Here is a 14,061-nt window from a genome sequence, read left to right as displayed (position 1 = left end):
ATTTTCAAGGGGGAGGTATTTAGAAAGAAAAGTTACAAAATTGGTTGTTGGCGCAAGTTGTATAAAAGCACCTACAAGGTCCTACAGTCCGTAGGAGGGTGGTCGTGGAAATGAGTTGAGAAATTGGAAAAATGTCAAGTGCGAGATGGAGGTCTACGGACCGATAGGATGGTCCCCAATACAACATACATCCTGATTCACAACAATCAATCTTATCAACCGGCAAACCCAACTTACGCACTAGCTTTTTTGTCTGGTAATAGCTATCAAGCACCATGTTATCTTCAGGTAAAGCCTCTTTCAACAATTGTGTCATTTGGTTATAACCTCTTTGTGACATATTGTTCTTCATTTTAATATTCAACATACGAGAAACAACTGCAAGTTGAGAAAGGGAAGAAACAAGATATAATTTTGCATCAGCAGCCTGTAGCAAATCATAAAATTTTTGAGACTCAAGATTAGGCTCCTCCTCCATTGAAGGATTAGGATCCTCCTCCATCGAACCATGGTTGAAGTTTGGACCAACTGTATCCAAAACCATATGTCGATATGGATTATCGTATCCCGATTCAGATTGAGGACCACCATTTAAATCATTACCAGAAGAAATCTCCCTGATCAACTCTTTTTCCCCTTGATGTTTCCAAACAAAATAGTTCTCAACAAATCCAGAATGAAGAAGATGATATCTAACGGTTTCAACATCCATGTATTTAATGTTGTGACATTTTTTACATGGACATATAACGTTGTTACCACTCATGCGATTTTGTTAAGAACATATAAACTGAATAAAGTTATTCACACCGATGACAAAAGTAGAGTTTATATCCCCTCGACTATCCAACCTCTCATACATCCAACCACGATCTAAATTATTCATGTTCCTAATAATGTTGAAATAAACAAAATAATTAGAAATCCTATTTTTGTAATTTATACTACCAGGATAACCGCTAAAGGAAATATTATATTATTCACCTTTTAGTTATCTAAAATAAAAAAAAATAAAAAATAACACATACATTTATCGTACTTCATAGTAAGTGTTGACAAAATTTTAACTAGAAACAAAACAAAACCTTTCAACTGTAATAAAATAAAGAAAAAGATTAACTTTAATTGCATGAAGAAAAGAGAGAAGGAATAAGAACTGTAAAAGAAGAAGTAAAAGTTTGTTTTCACTTATCTTTGATATCCTACATTGCATACCCTTTTATAGGAAAAATATTACTTGCAGAAGTGATGTTGCTACAGTAAGAGGTGGGTCACATGACATCCACATATTTACAACACTCCCCCTGGGATGTTCATGTAATATATATATATAAAATTATTTATAATACGCATTGTTGTTGCCTCATTAAAAACATTACTTGGAAAACCCAATGGGATAAAATCTTGGTTAAGGGAAAAAGAGTGCAACACGTATTTACTCCCCCTGATGAACACATTACTTAATATCTCGAAGATGACGCATTCCAATCTTGTATCTCAACTTCTCAAAGATTGAAGTTGGTAATGCCTTGGTGAACATATCTGCTAAATTATCACTGGAACGAACTTGTTGAACATCTATTTCTCCCTTCTTTTGAAGATCGTGAGTAAAGAAGAATTTAGGTGAAATATATTTTGTTCTATCTCCTTTGATGTATCCTTCTCTTAGTTGAGCTATACATGCAGCATTGTCTTTATATAATGTTGTTGGAGCATCTCCTTTTAAAGAAAGACCACATGTTTCCTGGATGTGTTGGGTTAGTGATCTTAACCACACACATTCTCGACTTGCTCCATGAATGGCTAATATCTCTGCATGATTTGAAGAAGTAGCAACCATAGTTTGTTTTGTTGAACGCCATGATATAGCTTTACCTCCACATGTAAATAAATAACTTGTTTGAAATCGACCTTTATGTGCATCTGACAAATATCTTGCATCTGCATAGCCAATTAATTGTGAATCAGATTCCTTTGAATAAAATAGTACCAAATCAATAGTCCCTTGAAGATATCTAAATATATGTTTAATACCATTCCAGTGTCTTCGTGTTGGGGAAGAACTGTATCTAGCTAATAAATTTACAGAAAAAGATATATCTGGTCAAGAATTACTAGCAAGGTACATCAATGCACCAATTTCACTAAGATATGGTATTTCATAACCAACAAGTCATTTTCATGAGGTCGAAACGGATCTTTATTAATATCAAGTGATCTCACAATCATTGGGGTACTTAATGGATGTGCTTTATCCATGTAAAATCTCTTTAAAATATTCTTAGTATATGTTGATTGATGAATAAATCCATTTGTAAAATGTTCAATTTGTAGACCCCGATAAAATTTTATTTTTCCAAGGTCTTTCATTTCAAATTCCTTTTTCAAACATTCTACTGCCTTTGAAAACTCTTCGTGAGTTCCAAAGATATTCAAGTCATCAACATATATAACTATAATGACAAATTCAAATCCAGACCTTTTAATAAATACACAAGGACAAATTTGGTCATTCTTATACCCTTCTTTTAATAGATATTCACTAAGGCAATTATACCACATGCGTCCTGATTGTTTCAATCCGTATAAATTTTTTTGAAGTTTTATTGAAAACTTTCTCAGAAATCCTTATATATTTCAGGCATTTTTAATCCATCGGGAATTTTCATAAATATGTTGTTGTCTAGTGAGCCATATAAATAGGCTGTAACGACATCCATCAGATTCATGTCAAGTTTTTCATGAACTGCCACATTTATAAGATACCTGAAAGTGATTGCATACACCACGGGAGAATATGTCTCCATATAATCAATACCAGGTCTTTGGGAAAATCATTGTGCCACAAGTCTTGCTTTATATCTCACTACTTCATTTTTCTCATTTCGTTTTTGCACAAAGACCCATTTGTACCCCACTGAATTTATACCTTTAGGTATTCGGACTATTGGTCCGAAAACTTTGCGTTTTTCAAGCGAGGCTAATTCAACTTGAATTGCATCTTTCCATTTTGTCCAATCATTTCTCTGTCTACATTCCTCGACAATTTTTTGTTCAAGATCCTCATTTGTTGCATTATTTCCATAGCAACATTATAAGAAAAAATATTGTCGACAATTATATCATTTTGGTTTTGTATTTTTCTTGATGAGACATAGTTTATTGAGATTTCTTCATTATTTCAGGCGCCTAAACCTCTTCCAAGGTTTCATCAATTAATATGTCTTTCTGCTCTTCTTGAGCAGGTTCTTTCAAATTATGACCATCTTGATCGTTAGCTCCTTTTCTTTTTCGAGGATTTTTATCTTTTGGAACCGATTGGTCTACCACATTTTAAGTGTGGTTTAGACTCATTTATATTAATTAATTGATCTATCGGGATGTCAACTCGAATTGGAGCATTAGCAGCTGGAATATGAGATTTAGTAACTCTTGGTAGATCAGTGAATGCATCCGGCAGTTGATTTGCAACATTTTGCAAATGGATTATCTTTTGAACCTCTTGTTCACATTTGTTTGTACGAGGATCTAAATGAGATAGTGATAATGCATTCCAATCTATTTCCTTTTTCAGCTGCTTATTTCTACCCCTAATGTTGGGTATACTAATTCATTAAAATGGCAATCAACGAATTTTGCCGTAAATAAATCTCCAGTCATAGGTTCCAAATATTTTATAATAGAAGGATATTCATACCCAACAAATATCCCCAACGTTCTTTGGGGACCCATCTTTGTACGTTGTGGTGGAGTAATTGGAACATATACCGCACATCCAAATATTCTAAGATGGGAAATGTTCAGCTCTTGACCAAAAGCCAATTGTAATGGGGAGACTTTATGATAACTTGTGGGTCTGATCCGCACAAGACTTGTTGCATGCAAAATAGCATGACCCCATAATGAAATGGGAAGTTTTGTTCTCATAAGCATTGGTCTAGCAATTAATTGGAGACGTTTAATCAATGATTCTGCTAGACCATTTTGAGTATGAACATGAGCAACCGGATGCTCAACTGTTATCCCAGTTGATATGCAGTAATCATTAAAAGCATGAGATGTAAATTCACCAGCATTATCAAGACGAATTTTCTTAATTGTATTATTTGGAAATTGTGCTCTTAACTTTATTATATGAGCGAGTAATCTCGCAAACGCCACATTGCGCGTTGATAATAATCACATATGTGACCATCTTGTAGATGCATCTATTAAAACCATATAATACTTAAATGGTCCACATGATGGGTGAATGGGCCCACATATATCACCCTGTATACGTTCCAGAAATGCTGGAGATTCAATTCCCAATTTGATTACTGATGGTCTAGTAATCAATTTGCCTTGAGAACATGCAGTACACGAGAATTCCTTAAATTGAAGAATTTTATGGTTCTTCAAAGAGTGTCCATGTGAACTCTCAATTATTTTGCGCATCATATTAGAACGGGAATGGCCCAACCAGTCATGCCAAATAATAAAATCATTTGATTTAGTAAACATTCTGTTTACTATGGCATGTGTTTCACCCATGCTAATACTTGTGTAGTACAAGCCAGATGAAAGAGCGGGTAACTTTTCAAGTACAAACTTCTTACCCGACATCATTGTAGTAATATAAAGATATTCATTATCTTCATCACTTGTAGTCTCAATATGATAGTCATTTTGACGAATGTCATTGAAACTTAATAAGTTTCTTTGAGACTTACTACAATATAATGCTTCATCGATTGTCAAATTCGTTCCTCCGATAAGTATTAAGTTAACTTTTTCGGAGTCTTCTATTAATTTTGTACTACCAGATGTTGTATTCACATTAGCTTCTTTCATAATTAAATAAGAGAAATATTTCTTATATCTTAAGATAGTATGTGTTGTGGCACTGTCTATAAGGCATATATTATCATAATTGATTTTGGATCCAACTGATGACTGGGGAATTTCCATATTCTTCATAAAAATAAAAGATATTATAAGAACGTGAAAAACTAACAACATAAGAAACTTTAAGAAATTACACTAAAAATGTAGAAATTAGTAAGACATAATGCCTTAGGAAAAACATTTAAGAAGAACGACGTAGTAGTAAACATACTAGAAAATAACAACTATTCTTTTTCACAAGTTTATCCCCAATTAGATGATCAGTTCTTCAATCAATATTCTCATAGAAGTCTTCAGCTTTCAAATGAGTAATATTTGGGAGGCCTTCAAAATCATCATCTTTATAAGCAAGATTTGCCTCAATATCATCATATTTATTTGAGGGTGTCAAGTGTGCCTCCACATTATTATCTTTTCTTTTGAGAGAGGATTGATAAAGTTTCACAAAATGATCAAGCATACGACATTCACGTGCCCAATGACCTTTCATACCACATCGGTGACAAACATTAATTCTACCTCGAGGAAGGATTATTTTGAGAAATTTTGTTACTTTCATGTTTATTTCTACCATAATGACGATAATTATTTCGTCCTCTACCACGTCCATGTCCACGTCCTTGTCCATGACCATGGCCACGACCACGGCCATGTCCACGAGAATTATTTTCTCTTGATTCAGATTGATTATGTATTGCTACAACATTCGCTTCAGGGAATGGAGCAGACCCAGTGGGACGGGCTTCATGATTTTTCATCAACAAAGTATTATTCTGCTCAGCCACAAGTAGGCATGTAATTAATTCAGAATATTTCTTAAACCCTTTTTCACAGTATTGTTGTTGTAACAACTCATTTGAAGCGTGAAAAGTGGAAAAAGTTTTCTCAAGTAAGTCATCATCAGTGATAGTATCTCCACATAATTTTAATATGAAACTTACTTTATGAATAGCAGAATTATACTCAGTTACAATTTTAAAATCTTGAAATCGAAGGTGTATCCACTCATATTGAGCTTTTGGTAACACTGTAAGTTTTAGGTGGGATACCGATCCTTCAAATTAATCCATAATTCAAGAGGGTCTTTCACAGTTAAATATTCAATTTTTAATCCCTCATGAAGATGATGTCGAAGAAAAATCATGGCCTTCGCTTTATCCTGACTTGATGCTTTATTTTCTTGTTTAATAGTATCACCAAGACCTTTGGCGTCAAGGTGGATTTCAGCATCAAGGATCTAGGATAAATAATTTTTTCCAATAATGTTAAGTGCCACAAACTCAAGCTTTGATAGATTTGACATGGTGAAAACTAAAAAAAAAAGATGAATTAGAAATAACAAAGTTAACTAAGACTAAAATTCTGAAGCAAATAAATATATATATATAGATCCTTAACATATGTTCATATAAAAATAAGTTGGTTATTAGTTAATATAACCATAAAAATAATGATAATACATAATATTTAAATTTTGATGAGAAATTGACAGGAATTAATTCTTCGTATGTAGCTATTTAGTTTTCCTTTAATTATGTGATAATATTTTATCTATTTTAAATCTATTGCCTTTTCAAAAATAAAATTTGCAATAAGAAAATACATTAAATAATAATTCTATTGCAAGTACATAACATTAGTTATAATAATTTATAAGTAAAAGTTTATGTAGTGTCATATTCATGACTAGACTTTTGGACATTATTTTAATAATAATTTCTCATTTAAATGAATTTTCTTATTTTAGTAGGAATGTTGAGAATGAGCCAGCAACAGAAAGAATGATATTTTTCAAGTATAGTTGCCCCTCTCTGATTTGTCTATGATTTCCCCTTTTTAACAAACCAATAATCCTTAAAAGATAAAAGAAAGACAAATATGTTCAACCTTCAATTTCTTGATTTCTTAGTGTATTGTTATTGTAATATATACTAAAAATTAAAACGAAAAATATGGTGGCAATTTATTTATATATTACTTTAATATAAGAATAACTAAAAGAAATTGTATACATACTGGAGTTAATATAACCCCGTAAATAATAATAGAGTAAGATATATTAAATAAAGATTATCAAACTAATTAACTAAAAAATAAATAGATAAATAAGCACTAACATGTAATTAAAGATATATAAGGCATATGTCTTATACCTGAGATAGAAACTTATTCGGAGAAAATTATAGTCTCGTGTTGATAACGTGTAATAAAATAAAGAAAAAGATTAACTTTAATTGCAAGAAGAAAAGAGAGAAGGAATAAATATTGTAAAAGAAGAAGTAAAAGTTTGTTTTCACTTATCTTTGATATCCTACATTGCATACCCTTTTATAGGGAAAATATTACTTGGAGAAGTGATGTTGCTACAGTAAGAGGTGGGTCCCATAACATCCACATATTTACAACATCAACCTTAATGACCTTAAATTTTCTATAACAAGAACCCCAAAGAAATAACTTACAGATTTAAACAAGTAAAATCCAGCATACAATTTGTCATTTATAACTTTCAATCAACTTGTTACTTTTTATCTTATCATTTTTTGTAGATAGGTAATTTTATCAACCAAATAGAATTTTGAAGTACAAGAAAAAAAAACTAAGTACCGGACAATGAGCCTCAATATTTCAGCAAAATACTCATCTTTCCTAATCTCTAAGCAACACAGATAACTACTTCAGAGAACACAAATAAATTCAATGTATCTTCTTGTTCTTATAAGTAGGATGAAAATAATTATATTTTGTAACCAACTAGCTATTTTAGCACAGTCTTTGCCGCCTCAAGCATGGACATCATGAATAATCAGATTAGTAAGTTGCTTATAAATATGATTACACATCTAGCTAACTAATATCAATTTTGGAGATGAACACATATGGCTGCACATTATTGTGAACAACTTAAATATTGCTATAATAAGTTAGTTCAAGTATTAATTACCTGACAAGAAATACAAGACACAGGTGCATTTGTACCTTAAATTTCTTTTCCTTTTTCATTTTCTTCTCTATCTTCTCCTCCAAACACTTTTGTTTAGCTTGCTGCGTGGTTCAGTTGGGAACTTCAAGAATACTTTTCTTCTCCTTTAGCTATTAAGAAGTTTTTTCTTTTCCTTTTTCATTTTCTTCTCTATCTTCTCCTCCAGACACTTTTGTTTAGCTTGCTGCGTGGTTCAGTTGGGGACTTCAAGAATACTTTTCTTCTCCTTTAGCTATTACGAAGTTTAAACTTTAGTCCTACACATAATAGTAGTAAAGTAATGTTTATTTCTAAAAAAATAAAATAAATTTTTTATATATTGTGAGAGTAGTAATTAATATGTGAAAAGGAGACATGAAGGATGAAGGTATACATAGAGGGAGCTACTGATACTATGCTATCAGATTAGTACTGATCAGTATTTTTACCACTACAATCGAAAGAAGAATTAAATATAACAGGGGACAACTAATCATAGTTAATTAGATTGATACGAATCAATACGATTATCAATGGAAATAGAAAGCAAAATAAAATATACCTATTCTTATAGTTATCAACTTTTCAGGTTACTACTTGCATTTATGACGTGAGATTATTTATAGTTATCTTTTAAATGATCTAATATGTAAAAGTTATTATATATTAATGAAGGATAAATTATTGTAAGTCAACTTACTCTGATAGAAACTATACTTGCTATCTACATATGTTCCCATTTCTTAAAGTTATCTTATTTGACTAGCTATAGAAATATTTGTTGCACAAAATACTACTTCTAAGCATGCTAGTTGGGATGTTAGGAAAATATTTGAATCAAGGACATGGTGACCATTCCAGAAGAGAAAAGAAATGAGGTGATGTATCAGATCATACTGCACAAACACTTTTTTCACTTTTCTCTCCTTGCCTCCTTAATCTAGCATAGACCATACAAATGCATCAAATCAGACTGCACAAACACTCTTTATAATTTAACCAAACAAAAGAGGGAAGTAATGCAAACCTAGAAGAAAAGCAAAGAAAAGCAGAATTGTCAGTTACACTTAAATGAGCATTAAATCAAACATATGAGAAAGATAAGAAATTAAACACTAAACAAGCAAACAATCTGGCATCTCGAGATAATATGAATTATCATAACATGAATTATCATAACATGAAAGAACTTGTAAATATAAGATTTATTTGAATCTATATCAGCAAGATTAATTTACATGCATGAAAGGTTCATTTGAATAACATTAAAGAAAATATTCACCAAGATTAAGTTATAGTAAGTGATAAACTTAATTATGATAAATCAGAACAAACTATTGATGCATATAAAAGTCAAATAAAAAAGGCCCATTAAAATCAAGTTTTCTTAAGAGATAAATTGAATGAACATATCTTGAAGCCTATGAAAAAGATGAAATCTTTCTACACGATAAACTTGATAAATACACTTTTTAGCTGAGAGTCTATCAAAAACACCTGGTTTATGACAAAGTAGGTAAGGTCTTCGTACATCCTACCCTCCCTAGACCTCTCTTAGGAAATTACATTGGATAAATTCTCCCTAGACATCAATTCATTCCATGGTTGGCACTACATCGCAAACTATTCACAATCGATAGATTCACTAAATGGGGCATTCACGTTGATCTACAGTGTGTACTGTGCTTGACCACTACTAAGGAAACACATGCTCAATTTTTTTTAATGTGATTACTCTAGGTATATTTGACAGTCCCTACTTGATTGATCGATTGGGTCTTGAGAGGAAGAGGTGCATTGTCTAGAATCTCTTATCACACTTAGTAGACCAAAGACTAGGATATTAGACTTTCTATTTGCTGCAACTGTGTACCACGTGTGGACTGAAAGGAACTATAGAAGATTTCAATAGCAACAACAAGATAGGCAAGTAAAATTGAAGGAGATAGCACTACAACTTCATATCGTAGGTCAAAACAAGATTAAAAAGAGGAAATGCCTAACTATGTTGAAATCAAACTCTCTCAAATAACAGTACAATAAATTAGAACGTACATACTATCAAATTTGGATGAAAGTACAATTAACAAACTTTCAATTACCACGGTAAACCAGGAAAATAAGATGAATTTGAATCAAATATAAGGTTTCCTTTTTTCATATTGTGCTACAAGTATTACTACTTTTATGTTTTTAATATGCATAGCATAAGCTAGTGACTGAATTTGCATTCTAGAAAAGGTGAATAAAATTCAATAGAACAAAAGAATGTCTAGTAACTCTGGTAGAACCCTTCAGGCACTATTACAAACTCAATTAAAAAGACACGAACATAAATGAGGTCACAAGCATTACTATTAAATTAAAAGAGTATCACAATATCACACAATTCAACAAGCAGAATTCCCCTAACTTCATAAAAAAAAACTATCAGAATCTCCTGACAAATTAAACGAAATACCTAGCAGATTCCCAGGTGAATGAAAGCTATAACCAACTAAATTTTACATAAGAATCAAAGCATATGAAAAAATTCTAGAAGAAAGCAACTTTTCAGGCACATACCTTAAAAAATAGATTCACATTCCTAAAAATCTCAGAATAAAGCAACTATTTCTCTTTTGTTGAAGATGGATTAACGATTTAGGTACCGTGTGCTATAACAATACTGATGGTCTCCAAGTCTCAAGTCTCTAACATAGTACAATGGTCTTAACGAGAAGAGTGAAAAAATGGAAAAGTATTGATGGGTTAGCCGAAGGTCTCTCACAACGATGAATTAGACCTAACTGCTTGTTGAAGAAAGGGTTAGGTCAATCTCTTGTTCCAGAAGAGAGGGTTTTGGAAGAGGATTCTGGTAGAAAGAAAAATAAGACAATATATATATCCCTAATATTTAATTACTGGTGGCAACGACTTTAGCTACGAAATATATGTATCTGTCGCTATATATAAATTTGTTGTTAAAGAATAAATAGCTAAGGACGATTTATTTTATTGCTAAGAATTTCAATATATTTTTTTAGTTTAGCGACTAATTTATTGTCCTTACATCCGTCGCTAAATTTTGACAAAAAATTTCCTCTTGCCTACGTCATTGTTTTTGTTGACAAAATAAAGGCGCCAATTTTTAGCTCCCAAATAAAGCAACAAATTTTGATTTTCGTCGCAAATTTTTCATTAGTGTGGATGCTTATATTATTTTTATTTATTTAGCAACATACACGTTGTTTCGTCGCTAATCTGTCGTTATTCAGCGACAAAAATGTGATTGTCGCTAAACGCTATTTTTTTGTAGTGTTAGGGGTCATAGGAAGTGCCCATAGATGGAGATCCAGAGTTAGTGATTTTGGGTTACTTTAAGACTACGGTTGGGAATTCTGACCGTACAAGGTCCTACGGTCCGTATCCCAAGGTTCGTGAAAAGTGGTTTGGACTTAAAGGGTTTTTGGACCAGAAGTTCTACGTGAGGGCCCTACGGGCTGTAGAAAGTTCTACGACCTGTAGGAAGGGTTTTATGGTTTTGGTTAAAATATTGGTCTCCTGTACTTTGTTCCACGGACGACCTAGATAGTTCGTAGAATTTTGTACGGACTGTAGGTCGATCAGTAGAGTCCCTTCGATAGTTTTTATGTCAGGGTTATTGAGTCTTTTTCTATCCTTTTAACTTCTAAACTATGTCATTTTGGCTCTATAACTAAGTTTTATGATTGATTTTACTCTTCAAAATCTGCGCATTCCCTCAAAACCCTAAAGTTCTCTCAAGTTCATCTTCTCCGAATTCTCTCCAAGGCTCTTAAGGAAATTTCTTAGGTTCTTCAAGCTTCAAGTTTCCTCTTGCAATTCTAAGGCTTTAATTACCCAAGGTATGCAAAAAATTCATCAATGGATTCCTTTCCATCTATTGAGCCCAAGAAATCCTCAATTCTCCTTTAAGATTTCACCCAATTTCTAGGGTTTATATGATTCTTCATGGGTTCGATTAATTATGTTTCAATTGATTATGTTTGATCTTGTTTTACATGATTTGATTGAAATTACACATTTTCAATGTCTTTCACATAAACTCATGCTATATGCCTATTTTGACCATGAATTGAGCTTTGAAACTATGCATGCATAAATTTATTGTAGTGAATATGATTCTAGATTGCTTCCGATTGAAGTATTCTCAATACGAAAGATTTTCATGACTTAGTCACTTTTGCTTAAAGTGTGTTTTTACTATGAAAAAATTATCATGATTTAGATGCTTCCGATTAAGTGTCTTTTAAACATCGATTATGTTATAAAGTCATGGTATTTGAAAGGAGCTATTCTTATGATTTATTTTAGTCTTTATGATTAAGTTGGTGTTACTAGATTCTCACCATTTCAAAGACTAAAGAGATATGAATATGATATTTTGACTTAATGATTTTCATTGGGAGTTTGCTTAACACCGAGTGGATTTGTGCGATTTCCATATTTATTGAACTACATGCCCTCGTAGGATGTCCCAATTTGACAAACTAGCTAGTGGATCCACCTAAACTTTAGAACATGGTCCTACCTTGGCAAGTAGGGCAATCTCTTTTCGGTGTGGGAGTAAAATACCGAATTCCATGTTATAACTCATATGGTCTATGCCAATTAAAGGTCAACATCCCACAAAAGATATGATTTTCTTATTTATCTTATGTTTTATACATATGTTGTGATTCTTCTATATTGCATTGACCTCGTTTCCATGATTTATGACTTTAGCTTATCATGCTTTTGATATGTTTTACTTGGTTATGCATTATCATGTTTAACTTGTCATGTTATCACGTTTATGTTATCATGCATTTTCCCATATTCAGTACATTCAAAGTACTGACGCATATATCTCTTATGCCTATATTGTTTCATAATATAGGATCCGACGTTCCTCCATCTGATCTTGGCTAGTTGGATTGCTCAACATTTTCTTGTGGATTGGTGAGTCCTCATGGTTCGAGGGCATGACCATTATTAGTCTTTTATTGCACTCAGTCATTTTAGTTTTTAGCTATGATATTCACGAGCTGAGAGTTTTGTCCTAACCACACCTATGATTAGTAGAGGCTTTCGTCAGTCATAGTTTATGTTCCGCTTATTCAATCATATACTTTGATTTTGGTATTTTCCATGCTATTAAAGATTTTGAGACTTATATCTCGTTCTCTTGTTTTACTCTCTTATGTTGTATATCATACTGTAATGCTTATGTCAACTGACTTGTTTAGGGTCTTTCAGGGCACTATTCACCATATCACATTTAGGGATAGTTTGAGTCGTAAATAATAATAAAATTTGGGTACAATCTATCATTCTTAAATAGCCCCCAAGGCCTAGCTCGAGTGACAAAAGGTGGAGGATTTGTGGCTTAGGTCGCAGGTTCAAGCCCCACACCATGCAAAGTGAAGCCCGATATTTAAGTGGAGAATGGTAGAGGGGCTAACCCATTATCCACCGAGTTTAGAAGGCTGTGATTGGTCCAAAGGGTGGGTCACAGACGGATTTCTCGATTATAAAAAAAAAAAAAAAACTACCTTTCTTAAATATCACTTGTAAAATTCCACCAAATATGTTTTTATGGTTGTAAAGTAGATTCAAAACCAACTTTGTTTGCTCTAGTTGATTTTTAAGCAACTTTCACATATATCAAACATAAAAATCATATTTGAATGTTATAGTTATAGTTTGCATAATTGCACTTCATAACAAATTTTATGTTTGATTTGTATAATTCGTTATAAACATCCAATTTTATACAAATTGTTCAGTTTTGTATAAATTCATTTATACATTGTAATTTGTATAATAAGATATGCATTTGTATAATTATAAGTGTATAAGATGGAAACATATGTATTTGTATCTGTATATACACTTTTCTCTTGCTTTATATAAATACAAACGTATTTTATATATTTTATACCAAAATGTATAAAAATGACTAATTGTATATCGAAAATGGCTAATTGTATATCGAATCAGATAACAAAAAAAGAGATGTTTGCTGCGAATTACAATTAAAATAAACTATGACTATAACATTTAATGTAAATTAATAATTTGCTATTTCATACAATTTTCCCTCAATTTTTTGTCCGACTCGAATTCGGATAGCAGGAGTAAGGAAGAAAGCGCGTAAATTTTCCCTCCTTAAAGCGAAATAATTCCCCGTTAGTGGCTGTGTCCGCTAT

The 14,061-nt window shown here is 32.1% G+C and overlaps 1 protein-coding gene across 1 annotated transcript; it reads right to left on the bottom strand.

Moving 5' to 3' along the window:
* Positions 1-1,456: 1,456 nt before the first annotated feature.
* Positions 1,457-1,840, bottom strand: LOC107062108 (uncharacterized). The gene has a single exon (XM_015312343.1). The coding sequence runs from the start codon at positions 1,838-1,840 to the stop codon at positions 1,457-1,459; it is 384 nt and encodes a 127-aa protein (XP_015167829.1).
* Positions 1,841-14,061: the final 12,221 nt, after the last annotated feature.

Source organism: Solanum tuberosum, unplaced genomic scaffold, assembly GCF_000226075.1.
Source record: "Solanum tuberosum cultivar DM 1-3 516 R44 unplaced genomic scaffold, SolTub_3.0 scf00200, whole genome shotgun sequence".
NCBI lineage: Eukaryota > Viridiplantae > Streptophyta > Magnoliopsida > Solanales > Solanaceae > Solanum > Solanum tuberosum.
This window is presented reverse-complemented; position numbering and strand designations above follow the sequence as displayed.

Excerpts from the sequence above, each read along its gene's own strand:
- LOC107062108 (XM_015312343.1), bottom strand. The coding sequence starts at position 1,840 with ATGGTTGCTACTTCTTCAAATCATGCAGAGATATTAGCCATTCATGGA.